Raw genomic sequence first — 15,998 nt, forward strand, 5'->3', positions numbered from 1 at the left:
TGTAATTTTTCTGGAAGCTTGAAGTTATTTTTAAAAGTTTAAAAATATTATAAAGTAAAAAGTTAAAAAGGATTCAAGAATGAAAACAGTCACTGCTGAGACTGAATTACTGAGGATAAAGGGGACTTGTACTTTTATTTAAAACACACATCAAAGTTCCTTTGCTCTACTGAATATAGACAACAATCTGTCTAGAGTAGTACTTCTCTTAACAGACTCAAGACAGAAACAATTTCTAGTCCATCAATTGTACTTATTACTCCTTTCTGATTTGAAACTTTGCAGTCCAGATAACTAGGCAAGCAAAGCCAACACACAAAAAACATTACTAGCAAAAAGTAATGTGATATTTTCTTTGCAGTGATAATCATGCAAGCCTTTAAAACTAAATGGTATTTATTACTAAAAGACTAAGAGGGGAGCGAGCAAAGAAAGAGCTTTCAAGAACAAACAGTAGCATGAAAATCAAGAACAAAATCACAGAGGCATGAACCAACATGTAGCTTAACAACTGTTTATACTGTTTGACTTGGCTGTTGATAAGGAAGCTGCAAGAGGGAAGCTTCAGTGGCAGGCGAGGGTCATATGGTAAGCCCTGTATTTTTATTCTTTGGGCCAAGGGGAGTTAAGGTAATGTTTTAGATTTGGCTGTGGTAATTCTAAAAGCTCACCAAGACAAGTCAAAGCTATACTGAAGCCATACATTCACATTCGGCCACATGCCGATGTTTCTGAATACAAAGAAGAAATCCTCTTTCAATGAACTGTTTTCCCTCTTCCCTCCTATAATCTAGCCTCTATAAAGTAATCTTTAAAAAATATAAATCAGATATAACTCCTGTATTTCAATGTCCTTACCTGGCTCTGAGGATAAAATGTATACCCTTTACTCTCACCTACAAAGTTCTGAATGATATGTTCCTGGCTGCTGGTCCAATCTTACTTTTCATCATTCTCCTCTTGGCTCACTAAACTGTGGTAATGTTCTGTCCCTTGAACATGCTGTACTCATTCTGACTTTAGGGCCTTAGTGTGTGTTATTTTTATTGTCTGGAATGATTTTCCTTGTGCTATTTTTTACTGGGTAGGCTCTTCCTCTCATTATTCAACTCCTACCTTAAACGTCACCTCCTTAGGGAGACCCTCCTTGATCCTCATCTTCTATATCCTCCCAGGTATTCACTATCACATTGTACCATTTACTTCCTTCACAGCACAGCATATCTGTTGCCCTATTTTAATATAAACTGTAAGAGCAGAGATCCTGGCTTTGTTTACTGCGGTATTCTTAGCACCTGTCAGTAAAGTGGGCCCAATAAGTGTTCTACTACCTGAATGCATATCAAGGTACCTTGAGGGGGCCAAGAGGAGCCTGACCATTTTCCTGCTGCACTGGAAGCGGGTCACTGAAAGAAAGCAGCTCAGACTGAATGACAGCTCGCAAAGGCAGTGATGCAGATCCAGTCACCTGTGGCTGAGAGTAGGAAAGAAAAGGTTTAGGTCAAATTAAAGAGTAGTCACAGCTCTAACAGAAGTGACAACATATGACTTGTAAAGGAAAAAATGCTTGATGAATTAAATAGTTTAATTATTTGACTGACTGAGACAACTCTTAAGTGGGAGCCAAATTCTCCCATATTTGGTGCCCCTTCTTGTTTTACTACTTCTCTCTGGACTACATATATTATACAAGGTTTCATGAGTCACAAAGAGGTTGGGAGATGATCTATTTATATTTTTTAGGAGTTAGTTCTTCATAAAAAATGTTCAACTTCTCTCTTAAAAATTAAAAAAAAACTTAGATATAAATTTTTGCCATTAAAGCTAGTCAAATTACAAAACTTAATATACCTGATGATATCAAGGCTACAAAGAGCTGTGTGATGTTAGGAATATGAATAGGCAACATACTTTTTGAACAGTAAATTCAGCACTAAGTATAAAAAGGCTTAAATGTTCATATTTTTTGTCTAGTAATTCCATTTCTGGGTGTTTTACATTAAAGAAAAAATAAATAACACAAAGCTTACATAAAAACATGTATATTTTAAAGGTAACAATTACTAATAACTAGATTCCAATACTCAGGAATTCTAAGCTAATTATAGCACATTCCTGTAACAGAATGAAAGTCTGAAATAATATGAACAATGTTTGTTAAAATGGTTGGTAAAAATGGAGCATTAAGTTATATATAGTAAACCTTCATTTATTATAAAATTATGTGGAAAAGATTAAACATGTATTTTTGAAAAAAAATAAAACTCTCAAGACAATACTAAATTTTAAAAAGCAGGATAAAACTTGCATGCACAATTATCTTACTATCAAATGTTATTGTCAAAATTTACATACATACATTTCATTTATTTGAAAAAAGGCAAAGGAGAGATAAATATTAACAAGTTACTCCTTGGTGAAAGATTACAGGCACTTTTTGTTTTTTAAAAATATTTTTGAAGTTTTTGATAAAATCATGCACAATTCTTTCATAGTTAGAAAAAGACATTAACTAGATAATTTAATGTAAATATACTGAAATATCTTATGCCTGTCATGAGATAGGCTTATTTCATTGTGGAATAATGGTTTACCCCCTCCCTATTTTGCTGTATTTTCCAAGAAGAACTTGTATTATTCATAGTCTCTGGAAAAACATACAAAAAGTAAATAAGATGCATACATTACGTTGTATATACCAAAGAGGAGGTCAAAGATTGTGAAGAGTACTCTGCTATTGAAGGAGGTAAAAACTGCTTATGACAGAGTTGTATTGTTGCAAATGGATTTTACAAACTTGGAATTAGCTGGATGGACACTGGAAACCTACATATTCTGCCTGAAAACAGGAAGGTGAATCTCAAATTAAAACTAACATACTCTCCCTAGTAGGAAGCACAGCAAAGAGGTTAAGACCTTAGGAGCTGAAGTCAGAAGACTTGTGGTGAGTCCTGTATTTTGTCTGTTATTAGCTTGGATGATCCTCAACAAGTTACTTAACTTTACTAAATCTTAGTTTCTTCATCTATAAAATGAAGACAATAATGTACTTAATTCACAGAGTTCTAGCAATGATTAAATTTGATAGTATGGAGCCTCCCCTGGTGGCGCGAGGGTCCCACCAAAAAAAAAAGATAGTATGTTTGTGTGTAGCCTTTGGCATAATATCTGGCCTATAACAAACAGAAATTCAAAATTTTAAGAAAAAGTAATCATAAGCATTAATATTGTTTGACCCTAGAGAAATTCCAAGTTTAGGTAAGAATATGATTTTAAGTATGCTCTAACTGCCTGGTGTAAGTGATAAGACAAAGGTAAAAATCACCTTAAGTACCTTTTTTTGTGGGGTTTTCTTTGTGTAAATTTGGAAGGTGAGGTTGGAATTCCACCAGTGTTCTATCATTGGACCACCAAAGTGTACTGGAAACACAAATCGTTGCTGGAATTTCACCACTGGAAGGAGAACCAGACACATAAGCACATATTAAGCCACCCCAGTTAGCATCAATTCACCTCTGAGACTGCCCACCTCCCTTTCACATCTACCTAAAATCTCTTTAGGGTTGTAGTCAGTGAATTTCATAGAAAGTGTTAGGCGTGGAAGACTGAAGGAACAGAGATAAAGAGAAAACTCTAGGTATAGTACATGGAAGATGAACAGCTCTATGCTGCTCTGCTTTGCGCTGAAAAATGAATGTTAAGCATATGAGCCTGGGCTGTACAGAGACATACATTTCACTGGGTGTAGGGTTATATGACTTACTATTTTTAAAAGATAAAAACAGTTTAACTACATAAAAGTTCCTCAACCATATTTTAGCCTACAAGATCAATTATACATTTTCCCAGACTAGCTTCTGTTGCTATCAATAATTAAAACACACAGCCAGTAAGTAAGCATAAGAAAAAAAATTTAAAACCCTAATTCTTCCTTAAGATGATAAGTGAAACAATGAATCTAGTAAAATAGAATATTAAATAGCATTAGGTGCTCTTTTTAAGGGCAAGCATTTACTTTTAATGTTTATGCTGGCTATACTTAAGCAAGAAACAGGGTTGGTACAAGATTACTCACTTAAGTACCATTTTTAACAATTGAAAACAGCTTAAATATTGACCTACTGAGCAGTGGGGGTGGTGTTTAAATTATGATATTACCACACAGTGAGATACTATATAGCCAATAAGGGACTGAGGACGTTATCTATGTCCTTGAAAAAATTCCTATGACATACTATCAAAACAAGGTGCAGAACAGTATATATGGTACACTAATATTTGGATAAAAATGGGAAGAGGGCAAAAAATAAGCGTATTGGCTTAAACATGTATAAAATCTTAGGAAAAATATACAATTTACAGAAATGTTCATAGAGAGGGGATCTTGAAATTCTGAGCCACATGAATGGATGATGACTTGTTAATAAACCAAACCAAACAAAATCTAAAAACCCAATGTAACTATGGTGCATAGGAAGTGTAAAAGAGAGTTAGGGCCCCTGTTTTTACTTCTCAAATATTCCCAGAGAGGAAAATGAACACTGATAGGACCGTTCATGGATCAAACTGCAGAACCAGGCAAAGATATTCTCAAAATCTGTTAGAAAAGTAGTGATAATTTTGAATGTCAGAGACATGAATGGTTATTATATTACACATTTACTTATCTGTATTAGAAATATTTAAAACAAAAAAAAGCACCAGCAACAAAAGAAAAAAAGATATATGAGTGACATCAAAATCTAAAACTTTTGTGCTGTAAATGATACTATTTAGAATATTAAAGGACAATCCATACAATGGGAGAAAATATTTGCAAATCAAAATTCTAATAAGGTTCTGTATCCAGAATATATAAAGAACACTTTGATCTTAATAATAATTTTAAAAAGGGTAAAGGATTTAAACATTTTTCTAAGATATACAAGTAGACAGTGAGCACACGAAAAGATGATCAAAATCACAATGAGATACCACTTGACACCCACTAGGATGGCTAGAATTAAAAAAAATGGAAAATAAAAAGTGCTGATGAAGAGATAAGAGAGTCTGGTGAGAATATAAAATGGTGGAGTAGCTGTTTGAAACAGTCCAGCACAAAAAATTAAAATACACAGTTACCATATGATTCAGTAATTCCATATTAGTACATAACCAAAGTAAAGGACAGCATATATCTGCATGAAATTATATACACATTCTCCATAATTGCTTGAAAGTGGAAATAACTCCAGTGCCCATCACCTGATGGGGTATTATACAAACCACCACATGGATGGAAATATTATAGTAAGTCAAAAAAGTCAATCACAAAAATCACATATTGTATGATTCCATTTATAAAAATGTCCAGAATGGAGTGAAGAAGGAAATGAGGCGTGGTGAGTGATAAATGTGTTTGGGATTTCTTTCAGGTGGGATTAAAATATACTAAAATTAGACTGTGGTGATGGTGGCACAACACTGTGAATATACTAAAAACTACTTAATTATTAACTTCAAATATGTAATTAACTGGTAAATGAATTTTAAAAAGATGCTTTTAAAAACAAGAAGAAAAATGGCAATAGTTGAAAGTACATGATCTAAGTGTTAGGAGTTCTGAGTTCTAGTATCGGCTGTTACTGACTCACGTCAGGATAATCATAACACTTCTGAGCAAATTTCCTCACAAAATAAAGGACTTGGAGTAAAATCACTTCAAAAGTCTTTCTAGCTCTAAGATTCTATGATCATATAAAAGTCAGAGGCGTGATTGGGGATTCAAAGTGTCTAAGGTGCAGAAAGGCAGTCTCTTGCTTACTTCCATCTATAATTTTACTGGAGGCGAGTCGAACGACTTCTGTGATCAAAGTTGTCTTTCCCACTCCACTTTTAGAAAAGCCCACAGGAAAGTGATATTCTACAAAGAAGGTGCTAAAAATCAAGACAAAAAAGTTATTTAAAAACAAGCCAAATAATAATCCTATTTCCTGTCTGACAATCCTACAAGTCATGCAAGGTCCTATTTTCACTGTATCTCAGATTCTCAGAGGACTTACCTCCTTTTTCAAATCTTCACCAATCCTATTGGGCAGAATTAAAGACTCCCTGCTGTGTTAACCCACAGCAATTTTAATGTAAACCATCTCTTTTGGCTCCTAAAGGCCTATATTATCAATAGTCACTAAAATATTTTCTCCTGCTGACTGTAAAGTATGCAAGAACAATCTAAGTCTTAATTTTATTTTCACACTTACTTGGTATAGTACATAGGACCGATAGGGGGATTCAGTAGATATCAATTGGCTGAATGATACATATGAAAACACTTTACAAAGCATAAAGTGTTAAACACTTATTTATTATTAGACACACTTTCTAGAAATGTCAGATTCAGCGTTCTCATGTTAGAGACATACCGCTTTTTTGTTGGTGTCAGCTTAGGTGGTCGCCCAGGAAAGCTTTTATTGCCAAGGGTAACCTGAGGACTATCTGGAGGTACTCCCATTGTTTCAATGATGATTCTGACTGACTGCGCTCTTCCCAGGAGGGACATTTTATCCACACTCAGTGTCATCACTTGGGCATCTTCCAGTGTTTCTGATGGCATCTGTGGTTCAACCAAATTTCTGAAAGAATTTCATAGATAGTGAAGCGACTGGTCAGAGGCCCAACATGGATAATCTACTTTGCATGAACAAGAAGAGGAAAGAGATAGGGCAGCAAGCATCTTAATTCACAAACTGTCAAGGATTGAGAAGCGCTTTAATTATTAGAAGTCTGGCCCCCTAACCTATAGCTAAAAAGATCTCAAGAAATGTGAAAACATGCTTATAATCTAAAGGCCTAGCTACCTACAAGCATAGAAACTGATGTTACACAACTAGGTCTTTTACAAGGGATACTGATTTTACTTTAGTTATTCACTATAATTGTCACTTTTGTGTATTCTTTTTAATTTGCTTTCTTTATGCATATTTTCTATATAAGCGTGCAATCACAGAACACACACAATCCAGAAATCTGCCTTTTCCCTGAATCATTATATCATGTCCATTTTATCTTTTCATGCTATTAAATTTTTAAGGATTGTAATACTTAATGAGTTACTATAACTCACTTAACCAGGCTGATCAAGTTGAACAAATACAGATCATTTCACTTTAGGGGATCTTGAAGAAACAATTTTCCTTTGCTTTTGCCTCTAAATAAACACTCATAAAGAGGCTCACCTATTTTTCTTGCCTACTGCCATCTTCTTTAGCTTATGATCACTTGAGTCCGGAACCTTAGGAGATTTGGAAAGAGATTTTGACTGGCTCATTTTTTTAGAAGGGACATTATCATCATTTTCACTGAAGAAATCACTGAAGCTGGTATTAGATTTCTGTGGGGGAAGAAAAGGAAAGAAAGGAACCAAAAGATAATTCTTTGGGGTAATGATAATGAAACATTTCTCTAAAAGTAATCAGAGTCTGCTCTGCACATAAATGATTCTCTTAAAGAGGTAACTGACACTAGGGAGATAATCCCATGATTCTCTTTGTCATACAAAAATACTTTAAAGTTCAGAAAAAATAAGCTACAAGTTCAGTTCAAAAAAAAAATGAAAATAGATCCTTCTTTTAAATTCTCACTAACAACAATAGCCTGCTATGTATGTGGTACTATGCTAAGTGCTCAATGTGCGTGTATAATGCCCCGTTCCTGTACAATGTCTTTATGACAATTTTTACAAGTGAGAAAATGAATGCTGAGAGAAGTTGTATATGATTCACAGGTATAAGTAGTAAAGACAGAATTTGATCTCCAGGGGTCCCTAAGCCTGTTTTTCTACCACATAACTAGTACAATGTCACCTAACTACATGGATGCTAAGACGCTGCTTTTTACACCATTCTATACTATTAATGATTCAATTCTTCTTTTAATCTTGCTAAAATTAACAGTTTATTACATTTCACAAATCTCCTTAATGGGGGAACCAGTGACTAAGGCCCCTGAAATTCATTTTTTAAAAAACTAAGATATAATTAAAATACAACATGGTATCAATTTTAGGTGTACAACATAATAATTATAAATGTATACATTGCAACACGACTAACAACAAATTTAGCTAACAACCATCCCCACACAGTTATAATTTATTTTTCTTGTGACGAGAACTTTTAAAATTTACCCACTTAGCAACTTTCAAATATAGAGTACAGTACTATCAATTATATTGTAGTTACCATACTGTACATTATAGCCCCATGACTTATTTATGCCTTGAAATTTGTATGGCAATTTTATTTTTATTTAGAGACAAAGTGGCTACCATAATGTACTGATCAACCTCTTATTTCACAAAATGCAAAATACAAAGAAAGTGATATAGTTAGTTGGTTACAAATTAAGAACAAGCAAACAAACAAACACCCTAGTATTACAAATTCATTTTATGTTTATCATTTCCAATTTCCCCTTTTTAGTTTCTCAGGGTACATAATATGTTGGTCAGTGCTAATGGTAACAAACCCAAAGTTAAATAAGCTTGATTATAATGTCCTTCTAGCTATAGTTTTCTCAAGGTAAAATTATAAAGACTTTGCCACAGATTTTTCTTTATCAAGTAGCAGCTTTGAAAATTAGTTATTGACAAGGCAATCAGAATCTAGGCGGGTTCATAGCCTGAAGGAAATTAGAGTAAAAGTAAACTAGGTGTTCAAAAGCTAAAAAAATTCAGAAATCAGAAAAACAAGGTAATAATGCAGAATTTCTAAGCCATGGATGTTATTTAATATTAATAACATCAAACACTAACCCCAGAGAAGGAGTATATTAACTTCTTGGTCTTTCCACTGCCTCACGGTCAACTGGCTACTTCTTTTAGTCAACATTTGCTAAATTTATTTTGTTCAAATAATATTGGGGATTATTTAGTGCTATTTACACATTCATCTCTTTATGCATTAAGTATTTACCGAGTACTTAGTATCTCACAGGTCTTTGCTGTACTGGTAATAAAAAGATCATGAAGACAAGCGCTATTTAAGAGGAACTATGTCATAAAATAAGGTAAGGGCTATAATAGAGTGATGTGCTAGATACAGCAGGCATCCCAGCAGCAAATTCTGGTTGGTGGAGCCCAGATGGTTTCTTCATAGAGGCAATGAATTTATTTTTAAAAAATGAAAAGAAGTTTACCAAATGTATAGGGGCATTTCAACATTCAAAGTAGAAGGATCAGCATGAGCAAAACATATGAAAATAAAACAAGAGCTAGAATGTTTGAGCAGTGGTGAGACAACCAGGAGTTTCAAGCAATTAAAAGGTCAAAGTGGGAAATAAGGTTAGGGAGGTAAGTTATTGTCAGATTCTAATTCCATGCTTAGAGTTTATGAGATGGTGTGGTCAAGTGGAAAAAAACAGCTTTTTTCCAGATAGGCTAGAGTAAGGATTCTAGTTCTGCCACTGATTTACACAATAACATCTTTAAGCTGCTATTCTATATGTAAAACAGAAAACACTATCTCATGGGATTAGTAAAAACATTAAACGAAATAGTGAATTAAAAAATACTCAATAGAAATAATAGATCAACATGTAAGTTTTTTGTCACACAGAAAATGTAGAGTAAAGGTAAATTCCTTTTCCTTTTAATCAAGTATCAGTGATGACGAAGGTAAGGAGTAAGGTAAGCCGAACAATTCATAATCTCTTTCAAATGCATCTCCTTTCCAGTCCCATTGCTGTCATTCTCAGTCAGGCTCTCTCACACTTCCAATTACCCATTGGTTTTCTATCTGCTTCCAATTATTCTTCTCTCAATCGTCCCTCTTCATCACTGCCATATCAACATTCCTAAAACACTATGTTAATCATATCATTTCCTCCTTATCTGACATTGAAAGCCTTTTACAGACTGCCTGCAATATGTCAGCCTGCCTTGTCGACTTCTTTTCTATAAGAAATATCTTCCTAATTAGATACCTTGCAGTGTACAAATTCCTTCTCCAGACAGATAAGTTCTTTTTACACACAATTTATATTCTTTCTCTGTCTCTCCAAACACTATCTTTAAAGTTTCACTTAAAACCCTTTATTTCTCATGTTCTTTCCTGACAATCTCATGTAAAAGTTCTCTTTCTTCTTCTGAACCCTGGTACAGCTCATTGTCTTACTACAGAGTTAGTATAAACTACCTTGTATTTCAGTTATCTTTTCTGCACCAGAAAAAAGGAAAATCTGGAGTATGACAGCAATCTTCATAAATACAAATGATTACTCGTGGAACACTGGACTTATTTCCAAACTAGAAGAGGCGAAAGAAATGAATGAAACATACAATTCAGTATTTGAAAAAGACAGAACTCCCTGAAAAGAGAATGTCCTGGCTTCACGGTCAGTAGAGGTATTTCTCACTTGTGAATAGAAATGTTTCTGGAATATTTTGAAAAGACACCAGTCAAGGGTGCTTCCGGGGTTTTCGAGTCAAGTAAACTTGAATTTGAATCCTGGCTCTAAGACTTGCTGTGTGTCCATGGACAAACACTTAACTTACTAAGCCTGTCTCTTCATCTGTAAAATGAGTGGGGGTAATACTTTCCTTCAGATTGTTATTATGAATAAAGGAGACAAGGTGTATGTAAAAATGGATAGCTTTCTGTCTGGCAAATGGTAACATACCTGTACCTACTAATACTAATACTTTTGTTTTCTAATTTCTAAAGCTTCATATTCAATGACTTACAGGTGCTGTGTAAAAAAGGTTCTCCAGGAGACTCTGGTCATACTGAGGGTCATTTGGCTCACTGCTACAATACACATCACTCCCAGGAGATGGGGAATCTGGAGGAGAGCCTAGTCCATCCCAGTAATGACCCTGAGATAATTCAGCACTGCAAAGATAAAGACAACAACAAAAACAAACAAGGACTTTAACGGAAGTTTCAGCTAAGCTATTCTTTCATTAATGAACTTTCTAAACATGGAGGAAGCTATGTTAAACCAAAGACACATTAAACAGAAGAATAATAATAAATATTTTCAAATTATATTCCCCTCCTCTGAAATACCAAGTTATTTAAAAACAAAAAAATACACTGCTGACAATGATTGTGATCTCATGTATTAACTCAACAAACATTTTACTGAGTTACCTATTATGTGCCAGACGTGTTGTTAGGCCCTAGATGATTTAGAGATGGCTTAGATAAATTTGTCCTTATGCTGCTTATGGTTTAGCAGTGAAGAAAAAAGGTAAACAATAATTGAATGATGTAAATGTTATATGTTGATTTTTGCGAAGAAGACTAATTCATAAATTTGCCTTCTTCCATTAATCAAAAATATATTTAGGATTAATTATGTCAAGATTTGTTCTATAATAACTTGATTATTTTAAGAAAGTATTGCTTCAGGAAGAAGCTGTTAACAATAAATTGGAGAAAGAATTGAAAAGGAAGAAAGCTAGTCAAAAACTCTTACCTGCCTAATAACAGCTGTATGGCTTTGGCATCAGCTTTTATATCATGTTTACAAAATGTATTCTCAGTTGGAAGGAGGAAGTGGTCTTCAACATGGTCTTTAAATTGATTCCTTGGCAAGGCTTTGATTCTAAAGTGGAAAAATACTTTCTAAGTGGCTAACATATGGAAAAATGTAAATGGTAATTGAGCTAAGAGACGGTATATGGAGACGGTTCAACGTGGAAAATTTAACAAACTTTAGAATTAGCTATATTAATATATATATAAAATTCCATAATTTATAAAGTCCTTTACTATATTAGAATCTCATTACATTTCTGTGAAAGAGAAGAGAGAAAATAGCCTCATTTTATATATATGAACATGCTGGTTCAGAGAGAGTAATGAATCTAGTCATTTAACTACTTAGCAAATACGAGTGCTAAGATGAGATTTTGAGTATCTTCACTTCTAATTTAGGCTTCTTTTCCACCATATTAAGAATTATTGTAACTTTGTACGGTGATGAATATTAACTAGACTCCTATGGTGGTAAATTTATAATATATACAAATACCAAATTGTTGTGTGCACCTGAGATAATGTTATATGTTAATTATACCTCAAAAAACCATTTGCCCAACACTTCCAAGATTATTTAGTCCCTAACTTGAAAAAAAAAGTTAATAACTATTAAATAATGAACTATCAGGGTTCATGCTTATCCTATAACTTACTCTGGTGATGCTTTAAGAAAATCTTCCTTCATAGAAGGATGAACTTCATCCAAAACCATGCTAGCATCTGGGCTTGATTTCATTGCAGAAATCAACATGGCATTACGCAGTTTATTGCCTTGTTCTAATAGAGCTGAAGAGGGCAAAAGCAAAACATGAAAAATTTAAACTCCAACAGAAATACTTGCAATATTTTGTACCTTGTCTTGATCATAGGACTTGCCACAGTGGACTATGATGGCTTAATTGTCTGCCTTCCCCACTAGACTGAGAATTTTTTTAAGATACTCACTTTATACCAATGTTTACTGGTTAAGATATAGGCATTACACAGCAATGAATGAAGTCGCTCACCTCCTTGTGGGAGTTATAAGCACACACTGATTCTTCCAACTGTTGTCTACATATTTTTTTGTTTGTTTCTAGATAACTTATTGAATTATCTTACTATTTCAAATAGGTTTAACGCTATTCTTTTTTTTTTTTTTAAGATTTATTTATACAAGCACTGTGTACAGTCAGAAGCACGGGAGGGTGAGAGAATTCACCCTATTTCAACCTATTTCAAATAGGTTTAACGCTATTCTTTTTTTTTTTTTTAAGATTTATTTATACAAGCACTGTGTACAGTCAGAAGCACGGGAGGGTGAGAGAATTCAGCAGAGCCAGAGCAGGGAAGAGAACAGGCAGACTGATGAAACACACTGCCGAGCAGAGCAGCAGGCAGCAGAAGAGGTCTGGCCACCATGTGGGACCCTCCTCGGGGACCGAACCTGTGCTGCAGAGGCTGCGGGCAGCTTCGCAACCCAGTGCTCAACCACTGCGCCACCGGGGAGGCCCAACGCTATTCTTTTTTTTAAAGATGTATTTATTTATTTATTCATTTTAAAGATGTATTTATTTATTTATACAAGCACTGGGTACAGTCAGAAGTGCGGGAGGGTGAGAGAATTCACCAGAGCCAGAGCGGGGAGCAGAACAGGCAGGAAGACCAAAGTACATTGCTGAGGAGAGCAGTGGGTGCAGCAGGAGAGGTCTGCGCGCCATGTGGGACCCTTGCCCGGCGGCCGGGGATAGAACCGGTGCTGCAGAGGCTGTGGGCAGCTCCGCAGCCCAGCGCTCAACCGCTGTGCCACCCGGGAGGCCCAGCTTAACGCTATTCTTAACCAAGAAACACTAACAAGAGCCACAGTGAAAATCTATTCCAAATTTATATTTTTATGGATGAAAGGAAAAAATGCCTATAAATGGATGTGTCTAAGCTCCATGATTTGTCTAAGCTCATTCAGCAGGTTAATGGAAAAGTCATGAAGAAGTTTTTAGACTTTCTGATAGGTAAAATTTACTTCATCCTTATGTAACAATAACAATTACATAAGCAGGTAACATTAAAGCTTTACCATGTGCTGGGCACTACTCTAAAGAGTAATTATTAACTCATTTTATCTTCCCAGTGATCCTCTGACATAGGCACTACTATTACCTTCATTTTCCAGATACAAATAGTGAGGCCTGGAGGATAAGTAACTTCCCCAATTTATGCATGCATTACTTACACAATCAGTACAACTTCACATCTTACAATTTCAACTATACTATATATCACCTCACTTAAGTTCTTAGAGTTCTTGAGGCTCTACACATGCTTAGGTATAAGTGAGACTACACACTCAGGACCTGTCTTCTAGTCTAGAGTTTTATTGCTTCTAAAAATAAACATATGAGAGGCAAGCCAGGGGTGGGGGGGAAAGGAAGCCAAACAGACAAACACCTAACGCTTGTTAATACAAAGAGTTCAAAATACAGCTTAAAAACACCTGGGAAATAATCACGTTCAATGTCTTATATGAGAATACAATTAAATTAAAAGAAAATAAAGATCATTCATTTTTAATAGGCAGAATTTAAGACAGGTCCCCCAAGAATTCTGACTTGGTGCATACACCTATCTTCTTCCGGTGACTCAAACACTCATCTAGGTATTACTGTGAAGAAATTTTGCAGATGTAATTATGGTTCAAAGTCAGTCAACCTTAAGATAGGTTAAAAACCAGAGACTTCTCTGGCTATTTGCTTCAAATCTTGCTCTTTTGAAGATGGAGGGACCATATGGCAAGAAACTCAGTGTGGACCTTGGCTGACAGCCAACAAGGAAATGGGACTTCAGCTATAACCACAAGGAATTGGAGTCTTGTCAACAGACAATCAACTAAGGTTGTGGTAATTTGCCATGTAGCAATAGAAAATTAACCTATCCATTAATGTCACTACGTAGGAATACTGATTGTTTACGTTTTGATATATTCCTAACAGAATTTTATATATATATATATATACTTTGTATACAAACATACATACATACATATGTTTATTTTCTTTTGGAAAAATGGCACCGTATATATACTGTTTTTGCAAGTGCTTTTTCATTTAACAATATGCATTTTTTCTATGTAAATAATGTCTGCACAGCATTCCATTTAGAATTCATTAAATTACTTTTGCTTTAGTAAAAAAAAAAATCTTTGGGATTCAGCCACAGAATAGAATGGCTGTCTTGTTTATTCATCGAGAATGGGTGAGGAAAACATTGCCTTCTAGCTGTAGAAATTTGGCTAAAGAAGCTTGATTTGTGACAAGAAACCCGCCTCCTTTTAGTTAATGGTGAGAAGTGTTGATAATAAATTTGACTTGATTCCAGAGCATGTAAAAAATAGTTTTTCTGCTGATACCTCTCTAGAAAAATGTTTCTAGAGCAGTAATACACTTGTACCTTATGATCTAACCATATCTAGTTATTTTCAAAACTTTAAATTCCAGGAATTTAACTCTGTAATTGTCTGCATCATCTGATCAACTTGAGTCATGGGGTTAATTCTTGTTGGTCTTTGTGTCCTTGGTGGCTGAGATAGCATCAGATATTTGATAAATATTTTACTAACCTCCATGTTGTATATATCATATGTAACTGTAATGTATCTGCTTTAAACTCTGTTTCTTAGACTAGATTGAATTTCTTAAGGTTAAGGATCATATGTTATTTATCATTGTAATCCAAATACTAAAAACAATGACTGACACAAAATAGGTGCAAAAAAGAGACTTGTTGAATAGAATGAGTTTAAAGTTTTCATCTCTGTTAAAGACAAATTCCTTGGGAATGGTAATATTTTATAAGTAATTTACACCTGAATGGGAATGGGTACCACAAGTGGGTTTTAAAAAAGAAAGACAAGTAGGACAAATCTAACTATAGATGCTCCACTGAATGGCCTCTCACTGAAATAGCCACGGTTTGGAAAAGCTTCTCTTAAGTCTAAAGCATGACAACAAGAATGCCTTACCTTCCCTTTTCAAGAAGGCAATTCCTACTCTAGAAGAGAGATGTCATGGCACCTCAACTTCGTAATTATTTCCTAAACATACCCAAAGGGCACTCAGGTAGGTCCAGCACAAAATTTTCCCTTTCTGCATTTAGTGGGCACAGTCCCTGCTAAACATAGGGAGGCTCATAGACTCTGGTTTTTGTTTTAACTCCCTGTTATCTATTCTAAACCCCAAGTTTTATTAGTAGGATGCATAAGTAGTGTTTCATTAACACTAGTGGGTTGGCTGATTCATTTCTGTACCCCTTTTCTGGTACAATGTCAGGACAGTAAAGATCAAAAAGATAATTAGATTTTTGTGTATGTTATATCCCTCCCATGACCTCAGTTTTAGACCTATTAATGTGTTCTAGACCAGATTATTGTGGTTGGAAGAGATCTTTCATGATCATATCCAGCCATCTACTTGATAATTTAATCCAATCTGTAAGAGGTTCATC

The 15,998-nt window shown here is 34.7% G+C and overlaps 1 protein-coding gene across 1 annotated transcript in view; it reads right to left on the reverse strand.

Annotated features, from left to right (window-relative positions):
• C2CD3 (C2 domain containing 3 centriole elongation regulator) overlaps window positions 1-15,998 on the reverse strand; it is a gene marked incomplete at both ends in the record, with an annotated part of 107,652 nt that overhangs the window by 75,706 nt on the left and 15,948 nt on the right. The window contains 8 exons of the mRNA XM_084242013.1: window positions 1,352-1,474; window positions 3,335-3,453; window positions 5,804-5,916; window positions 6,402-6,611; window positions 7,215-7,369; window positions 10,721-10,868; window positions 11,458-11,586; window positions 12,176-12,308. Coding sequence (XP_084098139.1) covers window positions 1,352-1,474; window positions 3,335-3,453; window positions 5,804-5,916; window positions 6,402-6,611; window positions 7,215-7,369; window positions 10,721-10,868; window positions 11,458-11,586; window positions 12,176-12,308 — 1,130 coding nt within the window. The remainder of the gene's footprint in view (window positions 1-1,351; window positions 1,475-3,334; window positions 3,454-5,803; window positions 5,917-6,401; window positions 6,612-7,214; window positions 7,370-10,720; window positions 10,869-11,457; window positions 11,587-12,175; window positions 12,309-15,998) is intronic.

Source organism: Talpa europaea, assembly GCF_964194135.1.
Source record: "Talpa europaea genome assembly, chromosome: 1".
Lineage (NCBI taxonomy): Eukaryota > Metazoa > Chordata > Mammalia > Eulipotyphla > Talpidae > Talpa > Talpa europaea.